Source organism: Microcebus murinus, chromosome 4 (genome assembly GCF_040939455.1).
Source record: "Microcebus murinus isolate Inina chromosome 4, M.murinus_Inina_mat1.0, whole genome shotgun sequence".
Classification (NCBI taxonomy): Eukaryota; Metazoa; Chordata; class Mammalia; order Primates; family Cheirogaleidae; genus Microcebus; species Microcebus murinus.
The window spans coordinates 30,610,132-30,631,859 of NC_134107.1; the positions used below are offsets into that span (position 1 = coordinate 30,610,132).

The 21,728-nt window shown below is 47.7% G+C and overlaps 1 protein-coding gene across 3 annotated transcripts in view; it reads left to right on the top strand.

Moving 5' to 3' along the window:
- The window catches only part of SLC1A2 (solute carrier family 1 member 2), a 145,026-nt gene that overhangs the window by 71,786 nt on the left and 51,512 nt on the right, over positions 1-21,728 (top strand). For all 3 annotated transcript variants that reach the window (XM_012755408.3, XM_020286515.2, XM_012755409.2), the window contains exons 2-5: positions 11,500-11,639; positions 13,439-13,591; positions 15,758-16,008; positions 21,272-21,440. In XM_012755408.3, coding sequence (XP_012610862.1) covers positions 11,500-11,639; positions 13,439-13,591; positions 15,758-16,008; positions 21,272-21,440 — 713 coding nt within the window. The remainder of the gene's footprint in view (positions 1-11,499; positions 11,640-13,438; positions 13,592-15,757; positions 16,009-21,271; positions 21,441-21,728) is intronic.

A 21,728-nucleotide genomic window follows, 5' to 3' on the forward strand; every position in this document is an offset into this window, starting at 1 on the left:
CTTATTATGTCCTGGGCACCGGGGTAGATAGATGGCCCTTGCTTCAGAGTCTACAGTCTAGTGGAGAAGGCATTTACACATTAAGCAAGCCATACGATTGTGACGAAATGTGCAATGTAAGATCCTAGAGGCATGAAATGTGCATTGGGGGCTTAGGAAAAGATTATTCAAAGGGACAGCATCGAAGAGTCAATTAAGACTTCAGGTTCTAACGTGAGAAGTCATACAGTCCCCAGACACCATGCCCTGCATCTGCCTATCAAAAAGGCGGGGCAGGAGTGGGCAATGACAGAGGACGCCTTCCGATGCGAGCACAAAGCCCCGTGAACCAACCTGGCTCTATAAGCCACCAGTGGGAGAAACATACCTTCTTCTCCTGTGAAGAGCAAGAGACCACACAAGTCCTCCGGGAGGCCTTGAAATGCCCCCCTGGGCAATGGAAGCCATTTAGACACCTGTTGCTGAGCCTTTTAAACAGCTTATTGGCTAAAGCCAGAAAAATATTGCTTTAGTCTGTGTCTGTCTAGGGCCTCCCTCAAAGCAGGAAGAGACGAGGAAGGCTGGTGCAGAAGACACCTGCCTACCTCTCAGCGAGGGGTGGGGGCTGAGGAATCAGCAGCTGGCTGAGCACGCTGCCTCCGAACAGATTTCTAGAAGGAGCAGGAGCTGGTGTCGGGGAACTCTCGGCGTCTGCCACCTTGCCTCTCAGGCTGTCTGTAAACGTCTAATAAGATGATGTCACACTCAGTGTAGGGTCTGGCACTACATTAGTGTCCTATTGTTGCTGTGACAAATTAAGGCTTAAAACAAGAGGCTTAGCCAATCATTTATTGTCTTATAATTCTGGAGGTCGTGCATCTGAGATGGGTTGCATTGGGCTGAAATCAAAGCATAGGCAGGGCTGTATTCCTTTCTAGAGGCCCTACGGAAGAATCTGTTTCCTTGCCTTTGCCAGTTTCTAGAAGCTTCCCACATTCCTTGGCTCATGGCCCCTTCTTCTGCCTTTAAAGCCAGCAACACCTGAGTGTTTTCACGCTACCATCCTCTAATTCTCCCTCTCTTGCCACTCTCTTGAACTCGTAAGGGCCTTGTGATTGTGTTGGGCCCAGCGGGATGATCCAGGCCCATCTCCTGGCCCAAGGTCAGCAGAGGAGCAACCTTGATTGCACCTGCAACCTGAAAGCCTCTTGGCCCTGTAACCTGACGTCCTCACAGTTTCCGGGGATTAGGCCATGGACATTTGTGGGGAGGGAAGCATTATTCTGCCTGTCACTGGTACATCCTAAAAAGTCAATAAATGGTCGCTATACCTTACCAGTACTCCCTAGCAACTTCATTCTCCAGTATGAAGTCACCGACTGCCCTTCAGTTTCTGAAATGCAGAGCTGACTTGGTGGAGGTCAAGAGCGAGGAAGCCTGTCCTCGATGGGCTCAGGGGCGCAGGGCTGTGGCCAGGCCTTGCGGGGAGGGTTGGGTGCAGGTCTGTGTTTGTAAGAAAGGAGCAGGGGGTGTTCTGACCATGATGGTGAAGAACCTGGAGAAGAAGAACCCTGAGCAAAGAGGAGGGCTTCTTCCTATGCTGCAAAGGCCAGTGGACAGGAAGGGATTCAGCACCGTTTACTGTAAGTGTTGGGGTTGAGAGCATGAGCCGTGTTCAGGCAGAGCCGGTTCCCATCCCAGCTCAGCCACTCACCAGCTGCCTGATATTGGGCCTATGCCGTCACGTCTCTGACCTCCAGTTTGCTATTCTATAAAGAATGATAATAGCATCTACCTGGTGGGAGAGTGTTGTGAGGAGTCGAGGAGATAGTGTGTGCAAAGCATCCAGTACATGGTCTGATGGTAACTATGTTTATTAAGTGGCTCCACAGGGTAGAAGAACAACCAGTGGGTAAAAGCTACAGGGAAACAGATTTAGGCTCCCCATAAAGGAAGGGCATGCTAATAGTCAAGGCTGTCCCACGGCGGGATGGTTAGAGTGTGAGGTGATGAGCTGCCCGTCGCTGCGACTGTTCAAGTATTGACCAGACATGAGCACATGGAATGGCTGCAGCAACGTCACCTGGTGCTTTCTGAAAAGTCCAGAGGTCTAGGCCCCACCTAGACTTGCTGGCCACATCCCTGAGCCCCTGAGCCCATCACGGACAGCACAGGTTTAACTTGGCTGCAGAACCACCTGGTCAAATCCCAGCTCTGCTCCTTCTAAGCATTGTGAATGTGGGCAAGTTTCAGAATCTTCTGGAGCCTCGGTCTCTTCATTTCTAAGATAGAATAATTCCTTCCCTCCAGGGATGTCATAAAGACAAAAGAAGTTCATGGATGCAAAAATGCTTTGTGAACTATGCAAATTTGTTAATAAGTTAAACTGATGAAATGTTGGCCAGTTACCACAAGAGCCCACTGTTGTTGTCTCACTTGCAGGAGATATTCACATGTTCCCAAATCATAAGGTGTTCTTTGGGCAAAATTAGCACCTGTTCTTTTGATGGCAAATTGACCAATATGGGAATCAGCTATTTGGGGGCCAAAGATAGATATGTTATATATATTTACTTCTAACTCCATAATTTAGTTTGCCTGTTTTTTAACTTTTTACTCAAGTATGGCGCTCCTACAAAAAAGCCACAGAAATCTTATGTGAACAGCTTGATTAATTTTCACAAACTGAACACACATATGCAATGAGCATCTGGATTAAAAAGAAATAAGAAAGAAAGCTGCTAGCATTCAAGAAACCCTGCTGAGGCCCCAGAATTTTAAATGCACTTGAGTCCAGGACTGCCCCGGGCAATGAATGGTGTGCACCTGGCAAAGTTTGAGTCAAACCTTCTGGCATCCTCTCCTTTCGTGTGGCTTCTGGGTGTGATTCCGGTCAGGACCCATGTCAAGGTATTCCCCTGGAAATTCCTATTTTTAGACAGGGACTGAGAATCTGCTTTATACTGGGGGTGGCAGTGAATGGGCTGCTTTTTCCATGGGCTTTTGGCTCAAATCTGGGTTTCCTGCTTGGATGCAAAGGGACAGGTCTTTCAAGGAGGAATTTTAGATTTCTGAGAGCCAGAAGCCAGTGACTTTGAAGGCCTCTTGGGAAACTTTGAGGAAGCCCTTAAGCATCATCTGGCGAAAGCATAGTATGGCATTTTGAACCTGCCGTGGGAAATCTCACCATCTGCATGGCCGCGAGAGTGACTTGCCTTCTTGCTTGAGGTTTTGCTGTGTTGTGAGGGTGGCTGCTCAGTCTAGAAAATAGAGAAAAGACACACAGACAGACCACACTGAAGAAAAGCAATTATAAGGTGTGACTCAAATACCCAGAAAGTCCCAGCTATTCTATACAGTACCTCGCCCGTTTCTGCCAGGTGCCTGGGGTGTCGCTGATTAAGCCACTTGCTAGTCACCATCCCAGCCACTCCCCTGTCTGGGAGACTGATTGGGAAGGCTCAGCCTGGGAAGGTTCAGGATCCAGAAGAAGAACCTCCAGGGCCTGAGGGCCAAATCTGGGGATCTGTTTACCTAGAGTGGCCCTCAAGGTCAGGACCCATGGACTCTTGGAAAGGGAATGAATGCTCATACACTCTGGCAGAAGGACCACATTTTGGAAGGCCCAGATTTAGAGATATTGATGCTTGGCAATTGGGTCCTATCTTCCCGAGTCCTCATCAGTTTCCCCCAAAGGCCCTGTTGGCTGAGCCTGCCTGGCTCATGGCTCTATACCTGCCCCCACTCTCACCCCCAGAGTGCTGGGAGCACTGGGGCCACCATGCCTTGGCAGGGCACCCGGATCAAAGCTACCAGCAGAGCAGGGCCAGCCCCGCTGTGGTGCTAACCTGCCCCTTCCCCCTGCCTACCGGTTTTTCTAATGCAAACATTCCTCGCTTCTGGCAGGATAGGGACATCCCCATGTGAAGCCATTTCTCATCTCCCTGCTGTTGCTTCTCGCATCTTCTCAGATTTCTTAGACTCCCAAACCACTGCCCCCTAGAACCTGTGACCACAACATATTTTCTGCCTACTCATTAGTTTATTCATTCATTCAACATACAATAATTCAGTATCTACTAGGAGGATGCTAGGTGTGGGGGAGACAGAGTCAAATAAGACACAGTCTTGCCTTCAAAGAGTCTATGTTCTAGTGGGCAAAGCAGACATGTAAAGCATGAGAAATGCCTGGAGAGCACAGGGGATACGGTCACCTGCAGAGGGAGCATCTAAAAAACAAATCTGGGAGTCACCAAGGGCTTCCCGAGGGAAGTCATGCTTGAGTCGTCTTGAAGGAGAAGTACAAGTTGGTCTGAGAAGGCTGGGCTGGAGGGTGGGCGGAGAGGACTTTTCAGCCGGTGGAGACAGTTTGCTGCAAGGCCAACTGCCTTATTCCTCTGGAAAGGGGGCCAAGTTCCCTGTGGCTCAAAACCCAGAGTGCACACCGCATGAGTCTCCCCCAGTTTATTAGACTTGTCTGAAGTTTTCAAATTTTCTTCGTGTTGTTCCATGAACCAGAGGCGGATAGCGATTACTTAAGAATTAACATGACTTCAGGGACTGGGTGGCTGGTGTGCTGCTGGGCCATGGCATAATCTCTATTTTTAGAAGACATTCCCAATAAGAGATGATCAAACACCCCACCCTAGTCTCTCGCCGGGCCCTGGAGGCTCACTGTTCCTTGTCTTATTTCTATTTTGGGTGGTGAACCCATCTGGAAATGGGCAAATCTGTTAGGTCAGAGCTGGCTTAAGTCTCCACCCTGGGGAGGATTTCGCAAAAGTCTAGAGGTTTTCGTAGTTCAGGTTGTATTCCTGACATTGAGAGTCATTTCACCGTGGCAGGGCTCGTGGCAGCGGGAGCTTCCCAGGCCCCCACACGCTCTGGCCCTTCTGGGACTTTTCCTTTATGAAAAGCACAAGTACCGATTTATTGGCAAAGAGATTTACTAAGGCTCAACTGTAAGTAAACTGCCTTAATGGTCATTTTGCAGCATTTGAGGCATTTCAGACAAAGAAAGGAAACTACGATTTAGTAATCTATTACGTATCAGATACTCTGTGGGTGCTTTCATAAATATTATCTCATTGTCTCTCCTAGTGACCCAGCGAGTTGGGTGGTATTGTTCACAAGAGTAAATGTCTTGTCCCAGCCACAGCTAGAAAAGGGAGATTTTCCACCACGAATCCAGTGGCCATGTAATTATACAGTTGCATTGCACCACGCTGCCTTTTGGCAGCTGCTAATCAGAGCTGGTGTTTTAACGTCTGCTTCTGGGCCAAACAAATACAGTTTTTATTCATCCCTTCAGAATTTTGTCTCCTACTGCTTCTTTTTGCTCCTTGTGTGAAGACACCCAAAGGCCCAACTTGCCATACATGTTGTTAGCTGGGTTGGGCCACTGGGCCTGCCAAGTGATTCGGAAAGGAGATTCTTTTCCCTCAATTTCTCGTCTTTTCTGTGAGCCCCACATCTCCACTTCCACAGGAGTTGACCGTAACTGATGTAGGCGGTCTCTTGGTGACCTAGTGGTGTGTTTGGCAACTGGCTGGTCCCAATGCCAGTTTGCTTGTTTGACTGGGTTTCCAAGGCATTGACCTGCCCATCTCAGAAATCTAGACCGAGAACGGGTAGGGGTGGATGGAGGTTGGAAGATGCCCATGTCTGCATTGTGTACTGAATTTGACCCCAACACAGCTTCAGTGGCCCTAGAGAAACATGCTTGTGTAGCAGAGAGAAGAAAGGTGAAAATAGAGGTAAAGACACAAACAGGTGTGGTTTGGTTGTTGCTGGCTTGTCCCTTGTCTCTGCTTTTCCCTGTGAGGGTTGTGATGCAGCCACTTGGCCTCCCTTGATGGTCAATGAAATGACTTGCCTCAGGGAGTAAACTCCAAACTTATTCAGTCCTGGGTCCCTAGAATGGAATCCACATTTCTGGAACTGAGTGTTGTTAATATCCTTTTCCTCACCCGGAGAATTAGAGAATCACAGGATTTTAGAATGTTAACACATTTCCAATCCAACCCTCCTATTTTACAGATTAAGAGACTGAGACCTAAAAAATAAAAATAGGTGAAAATTGACATCTAAACCCTATTGGTATCTTACATTAAAGAGTGTGTTTTTGCCATTTCACCCTATTGTTTGCTGCTCACAGGCAAGTAACTTTACATTCATTTTACCCTCCTCTTATTCCTGACACACCCAGTTAGCAGCAGCCCCAGAATTAGGACGCAGACCTCTTGACTTCCCATCTGGTCTCATTTTGCACACTAGTCCCATCCCGTCACCATTACACGATATCTGTAAACCATGCTTTTCAGCCAGATCCCTGGATGTCCAAGAAGCAGCTACGGAACAGATGTATAGTTTGTGAAGTCTGTAGTGCTCACTGGCAAGACCCTTCCAGAAAGGGCTTTTGTGATCTAGCCAGTGGACACAGTGAACAGAAGACGGGACGGAAGGGGCCTCTGGAGGCTGTGGCCCTCCAGGTTTCATCCACAGGATCTGTGAGGATCTGGGATCCGTCACAGAGAGACTGGCGTCTCTGTCCATAAGCATCTTCGACACAGTTTACCCGGGTTTTGCAGGACCCAGCAAGGGTGGACGGTCCCGCAGGCTGCTGGAAATGCCAGGCTGTCTTAGAGTTGCAGGCCCTTTCACAGCAAGGGTGGTGTTCGTTAGGGAGCTGGGGAAATCCGGGGTGTGGGACAGCGATGGAATCACCACCTCATGGTGCTCAGTGCTCAGAGCTGACACGACGGTATTTCCAGCACCCTGATCCACCCGCACCAGTGTCCCGGGGGAACAGCCCCTCAACAGGTGCTGCTTTTGCTGCTGAGGGTTAGCCTTAGATGCAGAGGGGCGGATGGGGAAAGCCCTCAGACTTCACCTGCTCCTGGAGAAACACACCAGTTCCTTCTTGGCTGCCTGGGGGGATGTTCTTTTGCCACTTCGTTGAACCAGTGAAGGAAGAAAAAAGAGTCTGGTGCCAGGTGAGGTGACACTGAAGTGTGCAGCAGGAAATCTGAACCCAACACCACATCGAATGAGCCTATTATTAGAGGCTCTTGGCAGAGCGAGGGAAAGCAAACGCTAATGGAAAGCAGGTTCTGAGAATAGTCTGAAACTTAGCATTAGCCCCGTTACACGTTCCCTTTTGAGTCCCAGAGGATGATTTGCACGATAAGCTGAGCTTGCTGTTAAAATAGGACTCACGTGGATTTGCATGAGAAAGAACTGGGCAGCGACTGCAAAAATTAACAGCTGTTTAAATAATTCAATGGAGAGGCTGAGGCCGAAGGAAAATTATAGACTCATTGTTAAAGTTTTTAATTGTCCCAACAGCTGTCCCATCACATGGCCTTACTTTGTTGGGCAGTGGAGGCCACTTGAAAGATCGAGTTTAGTCGGTTTACTGAAACCTCCAACATTAAGGAATTGCAATGCTAGATCTTTCAGCAAGGAGGCACTCAGGTAGAAATCAACTCAGGTGGTCAGCCGTGTTGCAGAGCATTAGCCTTGACGGATTTTCTATGCCCAAGCCCCACCTGGGCTTTCAAACTCTTTGTTGCTTTGTTCCGGTTGCACAGCCACAGGCTGTAGGAAGGGAGTTATTAATAAGTGGGTGACACTTGAAATGACTGCTTGTGTTTATCCACTGGACCAGGTCTGGCGCTTTCTGCTCATCACCTTGGAAACAAACCCACAGGCTGCCGAGACCTCAGGTTTTCCACCTGTGTCCAACTCACTTCTTCTTGGTAATCACTTCTCTTACTAGAAGCCAGGATAGCCATTGAGACCCCATCATATTCATGATAGTGAAACATCCCAGCATTGCGTATTTGGCATTCATTTGAATCCATGTGAAAACCAACACATGGACAGCAGAGGTTGCATCTGGTGGGAGATTTAGGCTCTGGGTGGCTATACGGATTTCCGAATTGTGTATGTTGCATTTGTTTGCTAAACTCTAGACAAATTGCATAATTAATCTAAGGAGACCCCTCATTTCCTCCAGGTTTCTGTTCAAATGTCCCCTCCTCCCAGAAGCCTACCCTGGCCACAAGATCACACTGTGCCTCCCCGCACACCACCCTCATCTCCTTCTCCTAGCACTCATCGCCACTTGAAATATATTTATCCACTTCTTTGTTCTCTCACAAAAGAGTACAGTCCATGAGTGCAAAGGCTTTGTTCTTTTTGTTTATTTTGATACCTTTAGCACCTAGAACAGCATGGGGCCCGTTAACAGGTGCCCAGCAGAAATTTGTGGAATCGACGCAAGCATGGCCAGAGGCTTGCTAAGAGGCATGCTGCCAGCCAGTCTGTATGAGGGCCGTGTTCCCAGGAGCAAGGCCTTTGCAGTTCTTAATTTCTTTTAGCAAACTTTTGTCAAACACTTGGTACTAGATGTTAAAGATTGTCACCCTGTTCTCCCAGGGCTCATAGACTGGTAGAGAATGTAGACATTTCAATCAAATCCACCCTTTAAGATTCAACTCTGGTATCAGCCCCTTCTGGGAGCCCTTCTCGAACATCCCTTCCTCTTGCCTAAACCTGGGTTTAAGCATTGTTCTTACAATTTCCCATAGCATCCTGTGCAGAGCTTGGTCATGGCCCATACTTAAAGCAGACAATTACAGTGCAATGTGCTTTCTGTTTCCTCCTTTCGTGAAGGCTCCTTAAGAGTAAGAACAATACCATACTCATTATTGAGTACAGTGTGCCTGACACATAGATAATACTCAAGAAATGCACGTTATCCCTGCCATTGCCACTGTTACCATATGCATTCATGATCAGTATTTGTATAGCTGTGTGTGGACACATTTAAAAAATGCATCTGTTATTCTAAAGGTATACAGGCTAGGAAGCAGCTCTATATTACATTACATAAGATTCTATGATGTTCTATTCTATAGTGGTGCCCATTTCAGGCACTCTCTGTGTTCTGGGAGATGCAGTGGTTAGTTAGACTGCCATAGAATTTTACATAGAGTTCTTGGGAAACTCCCAGTGTCTCCAGCTGCAAGTTGGAGTCTCTGATTTACTTTAAACATTATTTTCTACGTGCAAATGTCAGGATCTCTCACCAGCCTGGAGTATCTGTTTAATTCCAGGAGGGCAAGTCACAGAAATTCTCTCAATAAATACTTGTGGGTTTCTGACATTTGGATGCTGCCACTTTGATGTGGCTGTTTTGATTCAGGGCTTCGGGGACATTTTGTCACAGCCTAAAAAACAAACCATTAACCGTGTAGCAGTTTTGTACAACTAAGAAATGTGTGCAGCAGGCCTCCAACCACCTGGCCGGGTGGAGTATGTACATTAACCTAATGTTTGTGTGTTTTCACTTCGACACGGCTGTTTTGATGCCTGACGCTTCCATTACATCATCTGGATCTTGCCAGAATGTTTGCTTTAAATACTTGCTAGTCTTCCTTGAATACCATTATGTGCCTGATTCTAATTCCAACGGCAGAAGGGATTCAAATGCGGCAGAAGGCAAGGAGATTAACAATCTCGAGGGGACTGCGGAGTTTTGCCAAGGGCTGGCTGAGGGAATACATCCGCCATTGCCGAACACGTACGACCTCCGTTCTTTGTTCGCCATTTCCCAGTTTAGAGCTTCAGATGACTGGCTGGAGAAATGTTTAAAAATGTAAAAAGATCCCAGTGCAAACATAGAAATATGGTCTATCCGTGTTAAAAAGATCATTTTGATCATTTCCCCCTGCTGTGCTGTAAAAAAGAACTTTCTGTCTGTTCCACTTGGTGATGGGAGGAAGTGGTGCTTATTGCTCACGGATCAGAAAGGCTCTTGTCCGAGTGCTGGCGGCAGCCGTGCCCTATTTTCTTTTTCCAGTGGTCTAAGTGGTCATTTGTGCACACAAATGTCAGGAAAGTAAAAGTTGCCTCAAAAATTAACCAGATGAGTAGAAAATGAGGCCACTGAGGGGAGAGTAAGAAGCTTATATTTTGACCAGTATTTTCATCTGAGTATCTCACCAGACCATACATTATTCCCAATTATAAAACAATTTGGTAGTAAGGATATGAATCAGCTTGTTACGAAAAAGCAAGTAGCTGTCTTTGGGTCCAGGTCTTAACTCTGAGAAAGGAAGTCAGTTTCTTAGGGTCTTGTTGGAATGGCTGTGCAAGTGGGTTGTCCCCTGTACTAACTGACCCCCTTGCCATGAAGTTGACAAGTGTCCTGTGTCTCCTCTTTGTGTTCCTCAGAGAAAGAAACCACCTGTGTCAGGTCCCAGGCTGGCATACTTCTGTTTAATTTTTAGGAGGTCGTAGCTGGCTCTATTTTCTATGCACCACACAGCTAGCAAGTGATGGAGTCAGGAGTTGAAGCCAGGGCTCTTTGATTCTGAACCCCACACTATTCCCATTACAACCAGGATTCCAAACCACAGGCCTGCAAATTGGTGTTAGTTCCAAACACAGGCTTCTCCCGTCTGTGGTGAGGATGTCTGGATAAGGGCAACACCCTCGTGATTTGGAAGGTGCTGGCATACATTCAGAGATGGTAGACTCCCTTTCTAGGTGCCACAGGCTTTTTTCTTCTATCAAATGATGACAATTGTAAATAGCAGCTACAAAAAAGATGTCAAAATAAAACATTGGCAATTTCCAAGCTTTAATTTGGAATTTTATTGGCCTGGAAAAGGAAAAAGCTGGGAAAGGGGCAGTGTACCCACTACCCTGGCAAAGGCTCCACTTGGCAGATGCCCAGGATGGCTTAGGTTCATCTGGGGTTCATCCAGAAAAGGGCTGGGGTGCACCCACAGATGAAGGTGATCAAAATGCTTCTTACAGCCATACTTCTTTGACTCTGAGTGATATTGGCTCTTGGGCAGTTTGGCAGAATCCTAGTAATGCAAGTGACCTTTTGAAAACCACAATAGACTGATTTTTTTTTGACTAGATGAACCATCTTTTCCAAAAGAGAGGCAAAACTCAGATTACCAGCTTTTGCGACCTTTATTTGTCACAGGATGGGGAAGGCTTGAGCTTGGAGGCATTTTAATTTTGATATAACTCAGGCGTGACTCTCCTGAAGAAGTCACCTTTTTGCTGTTGTTACAAGAACAAAAGGGCTCAGGTTTTGGAGCCAGAAATATCTGGATTTGACTCCCCATTTCTTTTAGCTTTTGCAACCCTGGACAAGGCTTAAGTGAAGGCTCTGTGACATAGGACAAGGACAGTTCCCTCCCAGGGGTACCGTGGGGGCAACTCTGGGGAAGACCCTACTGCTGCAGGTGGGCTTCCTCGTCTTTAATGCGAGGGTCCAAGGTACTGGGGATGAACGCACCTGTCACTGTGTCCTGGCATCCTGCTTATAGGTGAACTAGAAATCCGGGTGCCCCGAGTCACTCTTGTTTTTATTTTCCTGCTAATGGGTCCAGATTCCAGCTGTGCCTAGGGAGGCTCCTTCTACCCGAGTCCCTGAAGCTGCACAGGGGAGGCGCCCAGGGTCTCTAATCTCTGGCTTCACTTCTGTTTCAGTGCCAACACTATGCCCAAGCAGGTGGAAGTACGAATGCACGACAGCCACCTCACCTCGGAGGAGCCCAAGCACCGGAATCTGGGCCTGCGCTTGTGCGACAAGCTGGGGAAGAACCTCCTGCTCACGCTGACGGTGTTTGGTAGGTGCCTGACGCCCCCCAGCTCCCATCCCTCTCCTGGCGCTGGGGGAGCTGGTCCTAGCTGCCAGCCCTTCCACCCCACTGGATGCCACACGCTCTGCCTAAGGCCCCGGTTGCCTGGTCATCGCTGCCTCTGTGACAGAATCTCCCCCCATCACCTGCTCTAGCTGTTTGTTCTCCTCCTTTGGGTTCTGGTGGTCCTCAAATTTTATGCTTAGAAGTAAGTTTCCTGTAAGTGTGTTAGCATGCAGATTCCCAGGCCATGCTCACGGAGACTTTGCTTTGGGCCGTCTGAAGGGAGGCCTTGGAATCTGCATCTTAGCAAACCTTATAGGTGATTCCAAAGCAGGTAGTCAGTGGACCGCATTTAGGGAACTACCTGCATCAAGGTAAGACACACGAGTTGCAGAAAACCCCACTAACACGGCTCCTGGGGCCAGACCTTCTCCGGATGTGTCGCTGGATTAGCTGGATTTGCTGGGCACGTTGGCTAACGAGGTCATTGTGGAAGAGGCTTGTGCCGGTGCCTTGGTCTGGTCCAGCTCCAACCTGCACAGCTTCCTCCCCTCCTTCTGGCCTCACCCAGGCTCTGGCTGCTCTTGGGCTGTTGATGCAATCGCAGTCTCAGGTTTTCCGCCAGGGTGTATTGAAAACAGGGCAAGTCGCAGTTTCTTGTAATGACAACCACACCATTTCCTTTCTCAATCCCTCTCTTGCTCTCCAGCTCTCACTTGGGCTACACAGAGGAGTGATGAGCAACTCCTCCTCCCCACCCGCCTGCACGCTCTCCATTCCCCGGCCTGTCCTCTGAGCCAGTCGTCACGACGCCGGAGGCCCAGGGTAGGACCAGCAGCCGCCACGGCTCAGGTCACCTAATAAGAAACCACAGGCATGCTGGGGTTTTTCGAGGGTTTATTCCGTGTAAGCAGATCTCATTCATCACAGGATTTGAGGAAGCTGAACAGTACGATTTTCACCTGTGGAAGAAAGAAAACTCAGGCTTTACTCTTTCCACAACTCCAGAAATTAACACCATAACCCATGTCCCTAGGAACTCTCTCCCTCCCTACGGCCAGTGGCGCTGTGGCCAGACTTGTGTGGTTTCCCCAAGGGCCGGTTATGTCAGCCGCCTGTTTGCAGAGACCTGAAGTTTTCCTGTGGGGCCTTGGAGTCTGTAAAGTGAAGGGTTCCTGCCAGGATCTCTGCCTAAACCCGTTTCCTCCCAAATTACGTAGTTTTAGAGCTTCTCCTTGAGTTCCTATAAGATCAGCCATTTAAAGACTATATATATATAAGGACACAGTAGTCAAGAACAAACCTTGAGGATGAAGCCAAAGAAAGTAAATAGGAAGAGAAAAAAATGGAACTCACACTCATATGGTCAATCCTTTTATCTGGCCTCCAGTTAAAATGAGAAGACATGCATTAAACCCCATGGCACATGGGCAGGCCTGGGCCGGGTGGAGAAGCAACTTCTGGCGCTGTGGGTTATTTCTACTGACACTTCTCGCTCCAGGCGGGCAATATCCTCCAAGAAGTTGGAGTCCAGTGGCTAGGGCCTTGAGAGGGTGCTCCTTGGCCATCCTGGCGCTGCCTTTTAGAATAGTTGGAGGTACGGAATGTTCTCTTGCTAGTCATCAAAATCAGCATCACTTATCTAATGTTGTTCTCGTTACATGTTATTCATCATCTAATAATGCGGAAGGATGAGAAAGGTCAGTGTCACTGAAATCAGTCCTTAGAGCTATTCATTTCACTAGGGCACAATACCAATTCGGAACTTTCCCCATCCTTTTTAGGTGTCATTCTGGGAGCGGTGTGTGGAGGGCTTCTTCGCCTGGCAACTCCCCTCCACCCTGATGTGGTCATGTTAATCTCCTTCCCGGGAGACATACTCATGAGGATGCTAAAAATGCTCATTCTCCCTCTGATCATCTCCAGCTTAATCACAGGTAAGACCACGTTCCTGGTGCCTGGCTAACGTGGGGAATACTCCTGCTTTTGGATTGACTGCAGAATCTCAAGTCAGTTGAGTGAATGTGATCATCTATGTCATTTCACTTCTGAGCCTTGATGTTCCTGTCTCTAAAATGGGGATAATCAACACCAAAGAAAAAAATGCTTATCATCCATTGGTTTCTCTCTCTGACAACCAAAGACAAAAAGGAAACAGGAAACACAGCTTCCTGATACAAGTGTTGATATCTCTAGTGATTTTCATTTTTAATGCACACTTTTCTCAATTTTCTCAATTACACTTCTTTTTAGAAACAGAAAAAGGTAAAACATAGAAAAAGAAACTATCTTTACTGTGTAATTGGGCATAGAGAAAGGTTGGCATTAAAAATAAATGAAATGGTACATATGAAAGCCCTCTGAGTTACTCAAAACAAAGCTCCCTTTAGTATGTGGCATCATGCTCAAATTTTTGGCTAAAAGAATTCATTATTTTATTTGAAAAAATTTTTATCCCCCACTATGGGCTTATCTTGGTAATTCCCTGCTTACCAAATAATATTGCTCAAACAGGGCATCTCGATTGGTGTCATTTAGAGAGTAAGGTCTGAGTGAAGGGTGGGAAGCTGGGCTTTGGTCCATATTTGGGTGCCAACCAGAGAGATGACCTTGAGAAGCTGCCCCTCTGGACTGACCACTTTGTGAAGAAAGTGAAGCTCCAGCAACCCCAAGAGAGTCAGATGCTTCGCCGGGTTGTCACAAAGCCTCAGCGGGTTGACCAGTGACCCCAGTGACCTGAAATGCTGGGACTCAGGATCAGGCACTCAGGGGTTAAGCAGAATCTTATCATTCAGCCCTAGATTGAGTGAAGCTGTGCTTTGCCCTGAATGCTCCTTTCCAAACCAGAAAGAATGTTCTCCAAGCCTGTTTAACAGATTGCACGTTGGCCAACCTGGTGAGGAAACTAGCTCCCGATGGCTAGAATTAGACTTCTGGCTGAAAAGAAAAGTAGGTCATATGTAGGCTGGGTCGCATCAGTAACCTCCTCTCCCATGGCAAAAATTGACGGGTCTCCAGAAAGCGGTTCAATGTCTCCTTCTACTAAAAGCAGGAACTGAAACCAGGAAGTGGACAAATTGAAGAAACCACTGGGAAAAAAACCCAATGGAGGCCGGAGTTTTTGTGACTTGCATGGAATTTCTTCTCACTTCCTCAGTAGAGAGGAGGTGCCCACCGCAGGCAGGGTGCTTTACGGGGTGGTCTCTAATCCCCACGCGAGGCTGGGAACTGTGTGTCTTCCTCACGCTTCAGCTCGGAGAGACGAGAGGGCTGTGCTCACTCCTTACTCTTAGATTATCGATTTCAATTTCTCACAATGTATTCAAAAGACATTTGGAGCATGACATAGAGCTACCAGCTTTTTATTTTCCCAAGTGAGGACATTTTTAAAAAGATAATAAACAAGAAAAAAAAAAACTAGCATATACCAGCACCATCACTTCCTAAAAGAAAGGACACCTAGGAACCAAAAAAGCAAACAGGACACAGTCTCAGAATTAAAAATGGAATATCTTCAACTGTATTTTAACTTGCTATTGCAGACTGACAAAAACAGTTGTCACAGACCGTTTGTAAACTCTGAACGGGGTAATCTCCAGCTCTCCCCAGTTCTCTAGAGTCTTGAAGATGTCCTTTGAAAATGGAATTACAAACTGTGAAACCGACCAAAAATACTCAGTACTGTCGTCCCTCCATATCTGAGGGTCACATATCTGCAGATTCAACCAACTGAAGATGGAACATGTTTGGGGGGTAAAAAAAGAAACCAACCTAGTAAAAAACAATACAACAGTAAAAATAATGTAAATTGAAAAATACAGCATAACAACTATTTACATTGTATTAGGTATTATAAATAATCTAGAGATGACTTAAAGTATATGCGAGGATGTGCATAAGTTATATGCAAATATGCCATTTTATATAAGGGACTCGAGGGGTTCTGGAACCAATCCCCGATGGACAATAGGAGAGACCACAGTAGGAGGTTTAATTAAACATTAATGCATTTGTGTAATATGAAGGCATGGGCTACAGATCCGTAGAGATGGGCCATTAATACAAACATAATAGAATTAATCCAACTGGATTTCTTTCAACAGGGTTGTCAGGCCTGGATGCTAAGGCCAGTGGCCGCCTGGGCACGAGAGCCATGGTGTATTACATGTCCACGACCATCATCGCGGCTGTGCTGGGGGTCATCCTGGTCTTGGCTATCCACCCAGGGAATCCCAAACTCAAGAAGCAGCTGGGGCCCGGGACGAAGAACGATGAAGTGTCCAGCCTGGACGCCTTCCTGGACCTTATTCGAAATCTCTTCCCTGAAAACCTTGTCCAAGCCTGTTTTCAACAGGTAACCCAACATTCTCATGTTCCCTCTTCCCCAATCTTCTAAGTCAGGGATCCTCAAACTACGGACTGTGGGCCACATGTGGCCCACCGAGGACATTTATCTGGCCCACTGGGTGTTTCTGCTGCCGCTGCCTGTCCTGCTTAGCAGCCGACTCGTCCCGGGCCCACAGTGCGCATGTGTGGAATGTGCACCACACTCTCCAACGGTCTGAGGGACAGTGAACTGGCCCCCTGTTTAAAAAGTTTGAGGAGCCCTGTTCTAAGTTATCAAGGTATTAAGTTAGAGACTCTTTCAACAAACCAACTCTAGGTAGCAATTTTCTTAATATTTAATTGCCTTTGTCTAGGCCCACAGGTTGTATGAGTTGGTCTGGGGCAGGATTTGGGGATTGGAGTCGCGTGGTTTTTGCTTTTTTAAACCTTCCCTTTTTTGTTCAGCTCACTTAATATCTTCTTGCTCTGGGATCTTCCCACCCACTCCCTTTTTTCTTATGTCTTCCTTTCCTTTTTGTTCCTGCCTCTGAGCTGTCCACGGGCACATTTTCATCAGCTCTGCCCACAAACCTGCTAGAGTACCCAGCGGTTCTCAAACTTGGCAGTATAGCAAAATCACATGTGGCACTTTTAAAAAATGTGAATACCCTACAGAATCAGAATCTTCTAGATGGATCTGGGGCTTGGGTATTTTTTGAAATTGTGGAAGTAATATATGTAGATTGTGAAAAATTTAAACAGTATAAAAGCACATAAAGTAAAAATCAGAAGCTCCCACTCCCCTTCTCTTGAGCTATTCATTTTGAGAATTTTGTTTCCTCTCATACATTTTCTTTGCCACATATGCATGTGTGCATAATATTTAAAAGAATTCAGCCCAAGGAAATTACATACCATGTTGCACTTGTATTTTCATTTAACAGTGTTTTAGAGTCATCTCTCTCTCTTTTTTTTCAATGACTGCGTAGTATTTCTAAAGGGTAAATTTCTAGAAATGAAAATGTCTGACAAAAAGTTTTATATTTTGCATTTGCTGGATGTTGCAAAATGACACAACAAAAGTTTATAGCAATATATATTCCTACCAACTGCATACATGCATATGTACTTTTTTAAACCTGTGATTTTTAAAAACAGGTGATTCTGTGGAGTGGACCCACCGAGTTAGCTGCCTGTACTCAGTCACTAGCCTGTTTTCTAGCCTCAATGCCAGCTTAGGTTAGAAACACACCGTAGTTCCTACTAGCCCAGGTAGGAACTAAGCTAGAACCAAGGAGCCTCCTTCATGCATTTCCAGGGAATCACAGAAGAATGAACTTGAGAAACAGAAGAAAAGTCTACATTCCCAGCTGCCCCCAAATGCACTTGTCAACCACTGCTGAGCCCAGATTGCTGAGTTGGGATATGTTCTCTGATTCTAAATACCATTTTGGTGGCACCTGTAGCATGATCCTATATTGAAGGAAACTATTCTAGGCAGGGGAAGTTGGATGGGGAATGAGTGGAAACAGGTTATAGAAGGGGGAGCTAGCTGGGCTGCCTCTGTATAAGGTGTTCACCCCACAGCCAGCCTGCTTAGGAAGAGAATTTACTTGCTTTGGAGAGATAGACACAGTTGGGTGCCAAGTCTATTCTTGACATTGTGGAAAGAGTGCTGCGGAACTATAGCTGCTGGAAGCTGAGCTGGTGGGAGATGGGCTGGGGCGAGCATGGGAGGGCCCGAGAAAGGCAGATTTGGGGTCTGTGCCTGGTTATGGCCGTGCTGTGTGTGAAAACGAGATACCTTTAATCTCAGTCCACAAGGCAAGACCAAGAAGCAGGCAGGCTCCCAGAGCTGTTGCTCTGGTATTGGAGTGAGCTTTTGTGGGGTCAGCCATGCTCCCTCTCAGTGACCTCTCTCGTCTGTGGGCAATCTTTGCATAGAGCTGCCCACGGCAGGGGCCACTGTCTGTGACACTGGAATGGGGACCTGAGCCACTCCCTGCCCCACCCTGGCCCCGACCTCACCCCTTCCACTGCCAAAATTCCTCTGAGGGCTGAGCCTTAGTCTCCAATAAGCTCGGGGTCAAGGTCTTTTGGGGTTAGACAACCTGAAGAATAATAGTGTAGAACCCTTTAGCTCAGGGTGAGGGAGGGTGCAGAGCCCTTAAGCCTGACAGAGAGAGCCTTGAAGAGGACTTGAGGAGAGGAGGCCCGTATAAAAGGATGTGGCATTCCCAGACAGAAAGGGTGCCCGAGAGGTGTCGTCTGTGTCCCTAGGTATAGCTGGAAGCGATTTGAAATTACTCTCTCAGGCGGAGGAGGCTTCCTGACCAGAGTTAGAAATAAAGATGTAAAGGGGAAAGAGAGCTGTCCCCAGAGCAGAGGCTGCCTCCCGCAAGGTGGCAGGACCTGCGGTGCCCAAGGCAGAGCCCCTGTGTCCTTGAGAGCAGGGAGTTCTCCTGCTTGCTGTTTAGGGCTGACACTGAACCGGCTCTGAGATTTCCAAGAGAGTAACCGGCTGCGAAGTGTGGCCTGACAGCATTAAATCAAGCCCAGTGATAAAGACCGCACGTGTTCTTTTCTTCCAGAAAATGCAGTGATCTGTGTATGTTCACTGAGCCAGTACTTGCGTGCACGAACAGCTGCCCGACTCCCTGCATTGCACGAGGATGGTACAGGGGATGGGACAGGCAAGACCCCTGCCCCATGGGGCGAGCTTACCTTCGAGGGGAGGGAGCTAGCCCGCCGCAAACATCGGGAAACACACAAGGGACCCAGACAGTGAGAAAGGCAGGGTGAGGGACTGGGTGGTAACTAGGGGAGATGTCAGAGCTGAGACGACAGGGGAGCAGAACGAGCTAAGCCGAGAAGACCTGGGGGCAGAGGCTTCTTGGCAGAGGCACAGATGTGCAGAGGCTCAAAAGTACTTACAGTGTTCGGAGGAAAGGAGGCGGCCCGAGGCCAGTGTGGGGGTGCAGCCAGTGGAGGAAAGTGAAACCCAGCCCAGACAGGACCTGGTGGCCAGGGTCAGATTTGGGTTTCTAAACGAAGAGAGTTTTAGGCAGAAAGATGACTGTTTTTCTATTTTTGAAACAATCTCACAGCTATGGATATAGATAGAGCCTTAGGTAGCTGCTTACCTATAGATTGTACATAAACGAGAAGAAAAGTGGATAGGTCAGTTAGGTGGCTTTTGCAGGGTTTAAGGTGAGACATGATGATGGTGGCTTGTGCACAGGTAGACTGGAGTTGGCACCTGCTGAGGTTTTAATGTTGGTCACCTCCAAATATTCATTCTGAAATATAGTTGCCATTTTAACAGTATTAAAAAGTGGAACCTTTAAGAGGTGAATAGGCCATGGCATCTCATGGGTGGGATTTATGCTGCTATAAAAGGGCAAGTTTGGCACCTTTCGCTCTCGCTTTGCCCTTCGGTCTTCTGCCCATGTGTTGATGCAGCAAGAAGATCCTCACCAGATGCCAGTGCCTTCATCTTGGACTTCCCAGCCTCCAGAACTGCAAAAAAATTAATTTCTGTTCATCATAAATTACCCAGTCTCAGGTACTCTGTTGCAGCAGCACAAAATGGAATAAGACAGCACCCAGATGGAGCTGTCCAACCCAAACAGGTTCTGTGAATACAGAACTCGGGCAGAGAACCAGGCCCGTGTTACAGTGTTCAAGTCTTTTTCGCAGTTCTGGTTACTATTGACATGAGATCTGAGATACAAAAACCTGTGGCACCTGGCCTCCTGCCTGATCCTGCTGCCACCATTATTTTAGGTCCATGAGCATTACTCTTTTTAACCCGAGCTTTGGCTTCTATAGCATTCTATAGCATAGGTCGACAGTCGGTTGACTTGGTTCCCTTTTCTTTCCCGGAAACGTGACTCCATTGTTCACAGACACTTTCCTTCTGATCGCTCCTACATTCTCTCTTAACACCAGTGTTGCCCAGATGAAGGGGCCAGTGAGCTGCCTGTTCTCCCCTCATGCAGCCAGCCCTGGGCTTCCTCTCTCCCTGCACACTTGCACATGGCTGGCTGGAACAGAGAGCACCCTGCCCCACTTCAGAGAATGCTGACCTCCTTCTGCCCCATTACAGAGAGCTGGTCAGTTCACCATTGCTTACTTGTTGGCCCAGCTGCAGTGAAATTGGGTCCATATAGTTTCACATACAGCACAGGCAGTGGAAGGAATTCAATGGAGGTCAGGTCATCTGAGTTGAAGTCCCAATTTTGCCAATAACTCTATGACGTCCGACAAGTCACTTGACTTCCCCGTGCATCCTCTTCCGTGTCTATTCAGGGTTCAGCCATCTGCTACCTACTATGTGCCAGCACTGACATTCTAGGATTCTGCGTTGAGTTTTATTTTAATGCCTTTGGAGGTGGTGTTTTTTTGAGCTCAAATGTGGGTTTTTATAGCACTCTGCATGTAGGGTGCCTGGCACCTTTAAAAATAGGACCGCTGCCACGAACGTCGAGGAATAGTGTGAGAGGTTCCTTGCGAGCCATCTGCACAAAAATGCCTGGGGAACATCGAGCAAGGCTTGGCATCACTGCCCGGAAGGAGCGTGTGTCTTTCCACCTTTCATTTGGATCCGAAATATGAGCAAATGCTCCTGCCATGGCGGCTGCTGGCAGCTGGCACACTTGGTGCCCGGATGGAGATCCCCAGCGCAGCCTGGCTCAAGAAGGACCCCAGACCCCTGTGACGGCAGCCTGTGATGACTGTCCAACAGGAGCCAGGCAGGGAGGGAAACAGGAGGATCGTGCATGGCTCATCTGACCCCTGCCAACGCTCTCTCCTTCCTATTTCTGAGCAGACCCGGGGCCCATCACAAGGGGCTGGGGAACCATCTAACTGGGTCTCACAATTGCGAAGAGCACCCAAGTTAGACGTTTGATGTCATCCCTGAACTACAATCATGAGGCTGAAAGTAAAAGACACCCGTCCCCCAATTTTAAGCGTGTGTCCCCATTATTGGACCACACTTCTTATAATACATTTACAAATTAATTGTATAGACTGTATTTATCTGTCACTAGCACAATTGTAAACCACTGCCTGTGTGTAATAAAACATCACTTTGTTAAACCTCAACATATAGAATATTCCCCAATTTTCATAACCCCGTTTTGGCATTTATTAATTATTGTCAATATATTGGGAACTTTAACATATATGAATGGAAAGGCGTTTTTTGGTTTTTTTTTTTTTTTTTTTTTTTTTTACCTTTTAGATGGAACTTCAACTTTATGTTTTTCCCACCCTTGCTCCATTAGATTCAAACGGTGACGAAGAAAGTTCTGGTGGCACCTTCGTCAGACGAGGAGTCCAATGCAACCAGCGCAGTGGTCTCTCTGTTGAATGAGACCATGACCGAGGCCTCCGAGGAGACGACCACGGTTATCAAGAAGGGCCTGGAGTTCAAGGACGGCATGAATGTCCTAGGTGGGCGAGCGGGCGGTGGGGGCGCATCTCTCTGGGGGAGGCCCCTGCTCCCTGGAGCACCCCCTGCCCTGCACGCCTTCTCAGGCGACAGTACCGCCACTGTCCTCTGGGGGGAGCAGGAGGCCCTCTCTGGGGAGCGGTCCAGGGTCGCCGGCCTGAGCGCTGAGCGATTGAGGGAGGCGGAGGGGCAGACAGACCACGAGGGGACACGGCAGCCAGGAGGGCTCTAGGTCGCTGGGCACGTTCCCCAACTCTGCGTGGTGTTGGCAAGTCATTTTCTCTGACTCT